We start from the raw sequence: 12427 nt of genomic DNA on the forward strand, positions 1-12427 counted from the left end.
CGAGAATCCTCTCATCGACCACCTTTTTTCAATCCTCCTCCTAACCAGATGTTGTTACTCCTCTTCGAAATAAGGAAAAACCAAGTGTGCTATGGTACATGTGTTGAGCATGAATACTCCATCAGACGCCTCTCCAAATGGTATACGGCCTGAGTCTAAAATAGACTAACAACCAAAAACGCCAACCCCTTTCTTTGTATGTTTCCAATATCAACTCCAAACCATCACTCAATACTATGGATGGACAGAAGTCGCCGACTCGTCGCTTATACGCCCAACACCAGAATCCACCCGCTTCTTAGTCGGGGTGAATTCCTCGGGTATATCGACTTCCTCTTCAACCACACTTTTCCTATCGCCCTGCACTGATAATCTCGACGTCAATCGAGGTCCTGCTGATCTCCGTCGGTTGACCATCTCCTCGCGACTAGGCTTTGAGTCATTCATACCCAGACTCATCCTTAGGGATGACCGGTCCTTGACGCTGAGGAAGTCACTCCCTGGACGGTTATTGCTCAGGTTCGGAGATCCATTGGGACTCGACAACACGGAAGAGTGACGGTTGCTCTGACGGGTACTCCTCCATCTGCTTAAATTCCAGAAGCTGCCTTCTCGATCGTTCAAGCCGTCTGAGTCAGACGCACTAATTAGACTAAAACTCGGCGTTGGTGGACTTGTGATACTGTTACTTCTATCTCGGTCATGCGAAGCTCTGACCGTAGTATGGTGCGACAAGCCACTGCCAGCGGGACTTGTTGGTGTTGGACGAGTGATCGGGCTCGATGCGTAAGGCTGTTTTCGAGATTCTGCAGCTAGGTTTGCAGCTGAAGTGACGGGTGATTGAGCCTGCTTGTTGGGTGACATGGATCGTTCGCTTCGCACTGATCGCACTGAGTTGTGATTCAAACCGAGTCGTTCTCCATCAATATCTTGTCGCCAACTGTTGATTCTGTCCGAAGCGTGTTGAAGTTGAATAGGGTTGGGACCAGGAATGGTGAGCGATCCACGTCTAGACTGCACACGACTGCTGGCACTCGTTCTGGTCATGACGCTTCCACTTCTACCAACCCCGGACAGGCGATTAGACAACCTAGAGCCTGACTCCCACAGTCCCTGCTGCCGCTTCTTATGGGCGCAGTCCTGTCGGAATACCTTGATCTTGCCCGTTCTATCAGTGGTGATGATGATGTTTCCGTCAAGATGCCTAGAACGCTCGACATATGCGGGTGTTTCTTCCGGACGCCTGTTGCTATGAAGAGAGTCGCCGTTCTCTTCCTCAGACGGAGCTGACTGACTTGCCGTACTCTCCTCAAGACTTCGTAATGTCACAGGTGGTGGGTTGCAGAGGTCGTAAATGGGATCGCCCGAGGCACTCAGTAGCTGCCGACTCTTCATGGGTGCCATCAAAGCTGTAGTGACAACTTCGGGATGGGCATCGAACGATTCGTAGGGTTGCTTATCCTTGATGTCATCCTGGGAACCAACCTTCCAGATATATGCTTTGCGATCCTCACTTCCACAGATGATGTAGTTGGCGTCGTCGCTGAAGCGTGCATTGATTTGACTTGACTGGTTTTCCAACCCCTTGTACTTGACCTGGATCACCTTGTCGTTTAGGTTGTAAATTCGAACTCGAGAATCATTAGATGTAACGAGAACCTTGACTTGCCCAGCTTCGGGCCCGTCTGGGATGGTCATGGTTCGGATGCCTGTAATCTTGCTTCCTTTGGCATTCTTACCCCGCGAAGACCGGACATGGATTTGGTACTTGAGCTTCAGTCCCTCGGTGGTATAGAAAGTGCACAGGCCACTCAATACACCGCAGATGGCTATGTTCCCATCAGGAGAGAATGCCACGGCGGTGATAAACTCACCCACCGGCGCTTGGAAAGCCACATTCTTGTCCGGAATACTCCATAATCGCAATTGAGCATCCAACGATCCTGCAAGAAAGAATCGATCATCCGTAGGATGGAAAGCGATGGAAGTAACCAAATCCTTGTGAACAAAGGTGCATAGGCAATCATTTCTGCTCATATGCCACAACTTGACAGTCTTGTCCATAGAGGAAGATAACAAAAAGTTGTTCTTGCTCCAGCTCAAGGCAAGTACCTCGCCTGTATGTTCCCTGAATTCTCGCACAGGCTTAGTGCGGAAAACCGGAGCACTGAGCTTCTCGCCATGAGTACCATGCTGTGCTTCTTCTTCCTCGTGTTCCTTGCGTTCCTCGGGGGTAGAAATGACGGCAAACACACGCACGACCTGGTCCTTTCCTGCAACGGCTAGGTATCGTCCGTCCAAGCTAAATTCGGCCGCCCAAATGGCATCACCACCTCGGAGAATCTTGCTTCCAACTGCTGTTGCTACCGCTCGACCATGGATGTTTTGTGGCTTGTGTTCAGAGGCGGTAAGTTCCTGGGCGAGGAACAAGTGATTATAGTCTCTATCTTTCTTGTTATGCGCCTTCACTCGGATGTATCGTGGAGGTTCCTTGTGTAGTGGTATGTAACCACCGCCTGCGCCCATGACGGATGTGAGAGCTCGGGCATAAGCACCGTCAGTTCGCAGTTCACCCAACTCAGAATCAGAGTCTAGCATATCATCATCCTTCCTCCAGCTTCCGCGCATTCCCAGTCGGCTAAGGAAGGATACTCCTTTCCTCCGGTCCTTGCTAGAATCCTGGGGAGTACCGGCGGAGTTGCTGATTTCGGAGCTTTGCCTTTGGATGTTGTCACTTTCCGATCGACCCTGACTTCGAAGCCGTTGTGCAATAGTAGGCTCTGCGGTATTGCTGTTTGTTCGCAGGTAGATTTGCTAAGTGTCCATGTTAGTTGTGGTCTTGCCACACTCCGGCCACATCCCCAACCGGTTACAAATACTAACCGTACTTAGAGGGTCAAGTCCAGCATTGGGAGGGGGACTCGGTGAAATAGATTTAAACGATGGTCTCTTGTCCTTTGTTTCTTTTGCATTCTGAGAACCAGATAAAGATGGTTGTGTAGTCGAGAGCCTGCTCGATGGGAGGTCCAGGGAAGTACCAGCACCTTTGACTAATCGTAAGCTTACAGAGTAATATAGTAGCATGTATAGGCAACTTGATATTGGCCAATAAATGAAAACCTGAGGTGCATATGAAGCTCCAGTAGCAACAAGTCCCTGCATAAGCTGGACTAGAGCAGACATGCGCCTCGGTGTTTCAACAGTTGGGTATTGTGACTTGGCCACAGGACCAGGTGGAGGGGGCATGGGTGAGAAGGCATATATATAAAAGACGTACCTTGGGAATCGGAACGAGCAGCGAGGCTCTGACGGCGCACTTGAGGCTCAGTTTCGGGTAGGGTGGAAAGGGCTGAAGAGTCGCGTCGTCTAGACAAACCACCTTCGCCCCGGACAGCTGGAAATGACTTGAATGCCGACATCTTCCATGCTGCGTGGGTTACCAATCCCTAGAAAAAAATCTTCTTTGAAGGAAGATGGCCCGGATCGCGCGGGCGGTCGGCCACGCGCAGGTTGTGGGAGGAGTCCAGTCCGTCCCCGACTCCGAGCAAAATGCAAGATTTAGACTGTGGTCTGGTCTTGGCTTACTGACTGACGGACTTGAGGAGACTCGTGGGGGTGTGAGCGAGGAGTGGGCGTGGCGGAGACCGGGGTTCACGAGCTGCCAAATCCAATCCGAAAGGTCCGAGAGCGAGGTACTCCGTACGAGAGGAGGGAACAAACGAGCGATGAGGCTGGGATGGCTTGCTTCAAGGCAGATCTTGCTCTCGGATGGGTACTGAGAGATACAGTAATAGTACCGGTGAGGATCTGGTGTGTTGTTATGAGGCCCTTTTGGTGGATATTTGTCTCCTATCTCCTATTCGCATGTGGTAGACTAATATGCAAACGATTGTTAGTTTGTATCGGATGGAGTGAGGGTCCAATTCCAGGTGTCAGACAAGTAGTGGTGGATGATGACAGGACAGCAATTCAAGGGAGACGGCGACAGAGGAGAGACAATGCTCGTTCAGGGAATGCGCGTATTCTCGTCGTGTCCTTTTAAGATGTAGGTAGGTAAAATAAAAACAACTCGAACAATAAAAAAGAGAGGCAGGTGCTTAAAGTGCAACAGGGCGACGAGACAAGAAATTATTCTCGCATTGGCTTGCTCTCTTGAAACCAACTTAAGCGAAAACGAACAGGTAGGCTTGGCGGGGTTGGTAGTGGATGGTGGATGCGACTGGCGCTGTAATGCGCTGGGAACAGCGCTGCACAGCAACCAGAGCTCCCTAAGGAGGTATCTAGGCGACTTACAGAAGTAACAGCGCAGTGGGCCAACGTGAGGCTTGGCCAGGACGGTGATAGTGTTTTTTTTTATTACCTCCTAACTTTGGTGCGTGGTATAAGAATAAAGGAGTAGAAAGGGGCCCAGCATGAGAAGGAAGAGAAGCTACGAATGAGAAAAGGGGAAGCCTTATGCTAGAGTACAGCTGAAAACTGAATGGCAAAAAAGAGAATCAAGTCGAGTTTGTGACTGGACAGATGGGAGGAGGAGCAGCAGCTGATGCGTTGTAAGGATGGCTGTCAGCACAACCTAGTTGGGGTGTAGAAGAAACAGGTAAGCACCGAATCTGGTCTGGGCTGTTGTCACTACCAATGTGAACTGGGAGAGCGAAACAGTCGAGACGGCATGTATCACACCTTTCCCGGCTGTCGGCTTTCAGATGGGAGTAAGCAAGGGGACGGGATGGGCCCAAATGAGGTAAGACAAGACTCAAGCGCGCAGATCTGGGAACTGAGTTGCATCAAATCAAGTTCTTGCAGGCTCTTTCATAGGGCAGGCAGCCGATTTGGCAGGTCAATGGCTTTCACCAGGGCAACTCTTTAGTGGATGGGCTGCATTTGATAGCCGTGTCTCTACGTAACAAAGTGGTAATTTAATCGTAGTCCATTGCAGTAAGGCTGAATGATGAACAGACACTGCCACAATCCACTATAGTGAGATATTACATCCAGACCGCAATAGCTGCAGGATGACAGTCAATATGTGGCGTGTTTCAGAAGCTTATCGTGGAATGTCTCAGATTAAACGAATTGTTGATATCTCGTTTATTGTTCTCATGAGATGCAAAGTCATGGGGAACATTTTGGGGTGCATCCGCGTATTCGGAATTCCTTAGTTGTATTAGGTACAGAGTACCTACCTAATTTAGGAGGAAGCAATTAAAAGTCTAGGCTGTCTTAGACCGACACGTGCTATGGCAATCAGAAAGATGGATAAATAGGCATTCTAACCTTTTAGCATGGTGAACTTAGCTTAATTATCCATCAATAGCTAAATCTGTTGTCATCTTTTAACGTCTTTCCTGGATTGGCCATGATAGAGGGAGGGTAGGTTACTAGACTGAAAAGCACCCTCGTCATCATGCCATATTACTTGTCATTAAATCAAGAAGAGCATTCGTTTAAATAAACGAGGACAACCGTACTAAATGATCTGACGTTGTATCTTGATACTTTAACCGTAGTGAATGCCGAATTAGGTTTCGAAAACCCTGGTCAGTATAGAAAAGTCAACGACGTATGCCCAGAGTATGAAATGTACAAGTGAGTCTGTGTCGCTTCGCATGTGGTTCCGTCTCGCACAATTGTCTTAGTTTAGATGCTTGCATTGCATTGCATGCAAGTTAATAATTATTCCCTCTCACCCGAGGCAAGGTCGCATGCATGCATACGCGGGATGTGTACGAATCGCCAAGAACATGATGTACGTAGTTACGTGGATCATATTGTGCCGGTCTTCCAGAGAGGTTTATATTGTGCTATGCCAAGGCCCTGTCTAGCACTGGGTCTGAATCGAATCGAAGCCAAGGAATCGTTCCATTTTGCATCTGTCTTTATCAACCTAAATTCCGCTAGAGTTTTAACTTAAGTTTATCTGTCAGTAAAAAGCCACGGAGTTGAATCAAACTCCGTACTCCGCGGACAGACTGTAGGTACTAAGTTAGTAAGTGAGTCTTAGCCTGATGGTATTTTAGGTAGTGTCTGAATCTACGGGTTACCCAGTAACTATTAGTTATGCGATTTTGCTTTTACTCCACAATATCAACTTCGAGACTGAGTTCTCGAACGTCCAAGGATTTATTGATGCTCGACATCTGCATCTATGGAGTTAGTCCCACTCGGAATTTCCAACCAATCCCGTTCTTCTTATTCAAACGGACTGCTCCAAAACCCCGTCGGTCGGTCACACTACCACCGATGCCGACAACGACATCATCATCGTCAATTTATCCTTGTTTAATGGATCGACTGATTTTGACTGACAGCCCGCAACAAGAGTTAACTGGGTAGTGAATCTTTGAAAGAACTGCCGCCAACTACTGTAAGCGCCCTACACAAAGTATACTACAGAGTACACAGACCTCGATCACGTCCAACAGCAGTTGAGCCTCAAGTTCAAAACGTCTTGGTCGTCAGCCCAAACCCAGTCCAGCCTTACTGGTCTTAGCCGCCCTGCAACTGCGACACTGCGTCCATCGCCTTAGGCTGACGGGCTTTTGGGTACCTATCAGAGTACCTATCACTATCGTCATCGCCACCATTACTTTAGTAGATATTAACTACCGCACATCTACCAAGTGAAACACAACCTCAGAAACAAATAATCATCTGCACCTCTGCACAGACACGGCCGTGCCAGCTCTTGTCAGTCGCAGTAATAATCCCACCGAGGTCCGAGGCTCGAGATCCATCTTCACATTTCAGCTTTCAGCCACAGAAGCACCACCAACCAAGATGAAGCTGATCTCGCGCAAGGTCCCAAAGACCCTCGAGGATGAGACCGTCTCTCTTCTCCCCGAGGATCCCGAAGATATGGTCAGTGGTGGCCCCTGTTCCTTGCTACGATCCTCTCAAACTTTACCACATGTTCCTATCGTCTCTCTCTCTCTATCGTTACCCCTCCCCCCACCATCATTGTCACACCCTCATTTCTCATCTCAACTCACGAGATAATCATCTACATCACTACCCTTGTACCACATGTTTGTTCTCTTGCAGGCACTCTATTCGGATGCGATCCGTCTTCACCGCTTGCACCCTTGAGTCAGAAAACTAACATGGCCAATAGTGGCATGCATACAACCTCATTCTGCCTAGCGACATCATCCACGCTCATGCCATCCGTAAAGTAACTACAACCTCAAATACGGGCAGCACAGCTTCTGAGCGTGTTCACACTGAGTTGGCTATCAAAGTCAAATCCACCTTCTTTGACCCCATCATCTCATCGCTCCGCGTCTCCGGCACCGTTGTTGCAGAGAACCCCTACGTCAACCTAGGCTCTCATCACACACTGGACCTTGAGGTCAACCGCCCATTTACCATCATCAAGCCGGAAGGATGGGACTCTGTCGCAAGAGCTACTCTCCAGGAGACTCTGTCCGATGACAAAGATGGTGCTGTGGCAGCTGTGGTTATGCAAGAAGGACTTGCCAACATCTGTCTCATCACGGCGTTCAGAACCGTCCTCAAGGTCCGTGTTGAAAGCGTGATCCCCAAAAAGCGCGATTTGGCATCCGACCAAGACGCAGGTATGCGCCGTTTCTACGAAAAGACCCTGCAAACTCTTCTACGAACCATGGACTTTTCTCAGTCACGGCCGTTGCTGCTGGCAAGCCCCGGCTTCGTTGCTGGAGACTTCAAGCAGTACATCGCCAACAAAGGGCGAGATAAGGCAGACAAGGTGCTTACAGCTCTGGCAAAGCAAGCTACCGTGATTCACTCCAACTCTGGCCACGTCCACAGTCTTAACGAGATCCTCAAGAGCCCCGAAGTTCTGTCTGGTATGAAGAACATGAAGTTTGCTCGCGAAACCCAATATGTCGACCAGTTGTTTGAGAGACTAAAGCTGGACGACGGACGCGCGTGGTACGGTACCTCTGTCGTCGAAAAGGCCGTGAACGACGGCGCCGTGGGACCCGGCGGCGGTGTTTTGCTGGTCAACAATTCGCTTTTCCGAAGTGAAGACCTTGCCACTCGCAAGAAATACGTCGCCTTGGTCGAAAAGGTGCGGAGCGATGGCGGTGAGGCAAGGGTCCTTAGCAGTGATCACGAGAGTGGTCAACGCTTGAGCATGCTGGGTGATATCGCTGCCATCCTCAACTATCCAATGCTGGATCTTGATGAAGACGAAGAAGAGAGTGAGGAGGAAGAAGAGGAGAAAGATATCCAATTACCAAGTATGGCTGATAATGTCATCTAGGTTAATCAAGGTAGAAAGAAAATAGAAATGAGACATGAATTGATGAACCTTGTGTTCGGATGTTACCCTACACCCTTGATATGATCTCATGCAAGTCTTGTCATCTTCCACACGATGGATGTCTCAACCTCGTATGCTTATTTTTATATTCTACTAGTTCTAATTGCAATTTATTATAAGTCCTACATAAAACATTTGTTGTCAAGGTATCGATAGCTGTGGTTGAAAGACGACGTCGATACCGAATGGAATTCATTGTCTCCACGTCTGTGCTTAATTCCGAACTCCGAACCAAATCAATCAACTCAATACATGATCATCGTGATAAATTCACAATTTCGACTTAGTCTACTTACTTTTATCAATCAAAGATGCATGAAGCACATTTTAATTCCGAACTCCGAGTGTACCCTGAATAGATTTCGTAGATATAACGCCGTTGGTTGTCACCACCCAAGAAAGATATAAGTGATTCATCAGTGTAACACCCCCCCCTCACTACTTACCCACCGCCAACATCAACTCATCAACTCAACATCAAACACAAACAACACATGACTTTCAGAATGACTTCCAAACTCGCTCTCAGCTCTACCAAGAAACTCAACTCGGGCCATCAAATTCCTCTTCTTGGCTATGGTGTAAGTTATCCACTCAATTCCTTACACTAAAGCTATGCTAACTCTGGCGCCTAGGTCTACCAGGTGTAAGTCCGCGTAATGCTTCAACAAAAGCATGCACTGACCACGTAATACAGCCCGAAGGATCAGGCATCCGATGTCTGCAAGAAAGCTCTCGAGACAGGCTACCGCCATGTAAGAATTCTCAGGCTCAATGCGGTTCTACCTTACTAAAGCTCTTAGATCGACTCTGCGTCTGGATACTACAACCAAGGCCCTAGCGCAGCAGGAATCCAAGCGGCTGGCCTCCCTCGTGAAGAAGTCTTCTTCACGACCAAGATTTTTACCAGGCAGTTTCCTTTAAACTACGAGAATGCCCACAAGCAGGTAGACATTGCCCTTGACGAAACAAAGCTCGACTACCTTGACCTTGTTCTCATCCACGCCCCATACGGTGGATCTGATGCCCGAAAGGGTGCCTGGAAAGCTCTTGTGGAGTGCGTCGAGGCCGGAAAGGTGCGCTCCCTGGGTGTTTCTAACTACGGAGTTCACCACCTGGACGAGCTGGAGGCCTACATTAAGGAGCTCGAGACGGAACGTGGAGGAGCGGGCAAGGGAGGTGTCATCTCTGTCGGACAGTGGGAGGTACACCCATGGATGACCCGACCTGATATTGTTAAGTGGTGCCAAGACCGTAACATCGCAGTCGAAGCATACTGCCCCATTGTACGTGGTGAGCGATTTGACGATCCCAAGGTCAAGGCTCTTGCGGAAAAGTATGGCAAGTCGCCTGCGCAGATTCTTCTTCGATGGAGCTTGCAGAGGGGATATGTACCTCTTGTGAAGAGTGTCACGCCATCTAGGATTCTGGAGAATACCCAGCTGTATGACTTTGAGTTGACGGAGGAAGAAGTGGAGGATTTGGCTACTACAGACTACAGCCCTTGTGCTTGGGACCCAACTGTCGAGCCTCTTGAGAAGTAGGGTCAATCGGTCTCACATGAATAACCAATAAAGAGAGGATTATTTCTACATGATTTTATGAACTTAAATGAATTTCCCATGAAACTATATGAGAAGTTTGTTTCAATGTTATTGTTGATGGACCCACGTGATCTCGTTTACACTTCGCGTCAGTTTATTCCCCGCGCGTCCCATGCCACTGTCGCACGCCAACCTTTATCGCCAATCCCATCACCCTGGTCCATCGCACAAATTTGGCCAGATGTTGTCCCCAAGGTCAAAATGGGCCAACGAACCTTTACGCTCATCCCGAAATTCCCGGGCCGCGATGAAAATAACGACAAACCGCCCGTGCGGCCCATGACGTCGAAACAAGTCCGGAAAGCATACAAAGCTGCCAACAAGGGACCGAAACTCACTCGAGCTGAGCAATGGAAGCAAGAAAAGGCTGAACAAGAGCGAATAAAAAAGGAGTTCGAGCGTGAGAAGGCGGCAGCCAAGGCTAAAGTCGTGCGGGACAAGAAGAAGGAGAAGGAATCGGCAGAGAAGGAAGAGAAACGGAAGAAAAGAATGCCACTTGTCAACGTTCGACCGAGCCAAGAGACTATTTCGTGGTTTGTGAGAGGCAACGGGTCTGCGAAGAAAAGGGATGCACAAGGAAAGGAAGTCGAGAAGGGCAATACGACGACGACAACAGAGAACAATGGCAAAGTGGAAGAATCTACGAGCGCAAATGACAATGAAACGGAACAACCTGCTATGAAGATACGGAAGTTGGATGACGTACTGGAAAACGACGAAGAAGTTTCCGATCCCGGGGATACCGGGATGGAGATGAGAGTTCAAGACCAACCACCGAGTCCCTCCCCGGAACCACCAGAAATCGAAGTACCGGAAAAAGCAACAAAGAAGGACGATACCACCGAACCTATAGAGGAAGCACCGCGAGATGCTGAGACCCGAATACCAGCACCGAGACTCCCAATACCAGAAATTGAGCTTGACGGGATGGAAGACGATTTGGACGAGGATTTCGAGGAGGACCTGGCACTTGGTATGCTTGAAGATATCGAAGCAGCCATGGACAAGCCAGCCCCCAAAATGGGCCATACCACCAACGCTGCCCCAGGATGCTCTACAAAGCCAGACCCGGTACTACCACCGCCGCCAGTCAACAATATCAAGAGGCCAGCACCCGATCGCCACGCCAAGGATCTGGGGCTACATCGCCCGTCCTCGCCAACTTTTGTCAAACCGCCTCTCCCCCAACGTTCACCACGGAACTTGGAAGCACGATCATCATCGCCACCCCGCCAGGAACCACCTATGAGCACTCAAGCTATCCTGTACAATTTGGATGACTTCTTCCCCTCGTCCTCACAGCAAGCACGTGAACTCGAGGAAGACTCGGACGACGGTGATGACTTGATACCACCAGCGCCCTCGCATCTTGCGCCAATAATAGAGGAGGAAGCAGAGTTTGAGTTTGAGGACCATGAAAAATCTCCAGAACAGCCTCGTTTACCTGTACTCGACCCGGCCCCTGAATCACCACCTCCGCCACCCAGACGCTTCTTTACATCCTCTGGCTCGCATGAGCGGATGTGTCTTGCCCTGCAGCGAAGTCGCCGCACAGCAGCCCTGGAACAGATTCAACAGCGTGAAAGATCGCGAATCCAGGCTGGTATGGTCCAGCGTGCTCAAGCCGAGAGTCGTAAAATCGTCAAACCCGACCAATCTACCAGAAAACCACCAATCTTCTCTAAACCCCCTCCGCACCATGTCGAACACAATCGGCCCCGACAACCCCCTATTAAGACACCACCACCACCACCACCACCTGCACTCCAACAAAAACCTTCTCTTAACAAACCCACTCCGCCGAAGCGTACGGAAACGCCGAAGCAACTTCCACCTCCTCGAACATCACTTGCGCCACAAAACAGTAACGTGCACACTCCCAAGCGCGTTGAACCACCGAAACAAACTCCCCCAGCACAAAGGCCATCACAAGAAACTAAGGAGAACCAGAGGCCTTCACAAGAACATTTTGCGCTTAGTGCTTCGCAAGAGTCATACGGCGGAGATTGGGTAGACGACGTTGCACTAGAACTCATGATTTAACGACACGGTTTGGATGATTGGTACCGATATCAGAAGCAAAGGAAAAGGACGAGAGTATGATACTAGAATGACGGTCATGGTGGGATGCTACATGATATTCTTTTGGCGTTTAGGACAACACGAGGGAGGCACGGACTTGATTACTTGGCAAATCACCCCCTTTGTTTGGGCGTTGGTGGCAAACATGTCTTTGGTATATCACATAGCGATGGTATTTAGAATTTAAAGGTGTTCATTGATTAGCTATTCTATTCATGACCATTTCACTGTCTATCAATGGTCAAAGCACGAGATTTCACCACAAATTCGTACAAAAAAGTCCAGCTCCGCTAACAATTAGAGTTAGACTTTAAAAAGGGGACATAAGGAGAAGAAAGAAGTGATTGATGGTATACAGCCCCAAACGCCATTGCTATGCTTAATAGTGTCTCTTTCGTCATTCATGACTTCGTTGCCCCCCCCCCCCCCAATCCCC

At 49.1% G+C, this 12427-nt stretch overlaps 4 protein-coding genes across 4 annotated transcripts, besides 1 other annotated feature; 3 read left to right on the plus strand and 1 right to left on the minus strand.

Annotated features, from left to right (window-relative positions):
* Positions 1-234: 234 nt before the first annotated feature.
* Positions 235-3419, minus strand: FPSE_00410 (uncharacterized protein; the record flags this gene model as incomplete). Its single annotated transcript, XM_009253530.1, has 3 exons — positions 235-2814; positions 2884-3044; positions 3278-3419. 3 exons carry the CDS (start codon positions 3417-3419, stop codon positions 235-237), a joined length of 2883 nt encoding a protein of 960 aa, XP_009251805.1.
* Positions 3420-6777: 3358 nt separating this feature from the next.
* On the plus strand, positions 6778-8245 carry FPSE_00411 (uncharacterized protein; the record flags this gene model as incomplete). Its single annotated transcript, XM_009253531.1, has 2 exons — positions 6778-6858; positions 7112-8245. The coding sequence occupies 2 exons, from the start codon at positions 6778-6780 to the stop codon at positions 8243-8245; spliced, it is 1215 nt and encodes a 404-aa protein (XP_009251806.1).
* A 566-nt stretch (positions 8246-8811) lies between these two features.
* FPSE_00412 (uncharacterized protein) lies at positions 8812-9849 on the plus strand (the record flags this gene model as incomplete). The annotated part of the gene is made up of 4 exons (XM_009253532.1): positions 8812-8886; positions 8941-8951; positions 9003-9060; positions 9109-9849. The coding sequence occupies 4 exons, from the start codon at positions 8812-8814 to the stop codon at positions 9847-9849; spliced, it is 885 nt and encodes a 294-aa protein (XP_009251807.1).
* A 261-nt stretch (positions 9850-10110) lies between these two features.
* On the plus strand, positions 10111-11952 carry FPSE_00413 (uncharacterized protein; the record flags this gene model as incomplete). The annotated part of the gene is made up of 1 exon (XM_009253533.1): positions 10111-11952. One exon carries the CDS (start codon positions 10111-10113, stop codon positions 11950-11952), a length of 1842 nt encoding a protein of 613 aa, XP_009251808.1.
* Positions 11648-11669: a microsatellite.
* Positions 11953-12427: the final 475 nt, after the last annotated feature.

Source organism: Fusarium pseudograminearum, chromosome 1, assembly GCF_000303195.2.
Source record: "Fusarium pseudograminearum CS3096 chromosome 1, whole genome shotgun sequence".
In the NCBI taxonomy this organism is placed as follows: domain Eukaryota; kingdom Fungi; phylum Ascomycota; class Sordariomycetes; order Hypocreales; family Nectriaceae; genus Fusarium; species Fusarium pseudograminearum.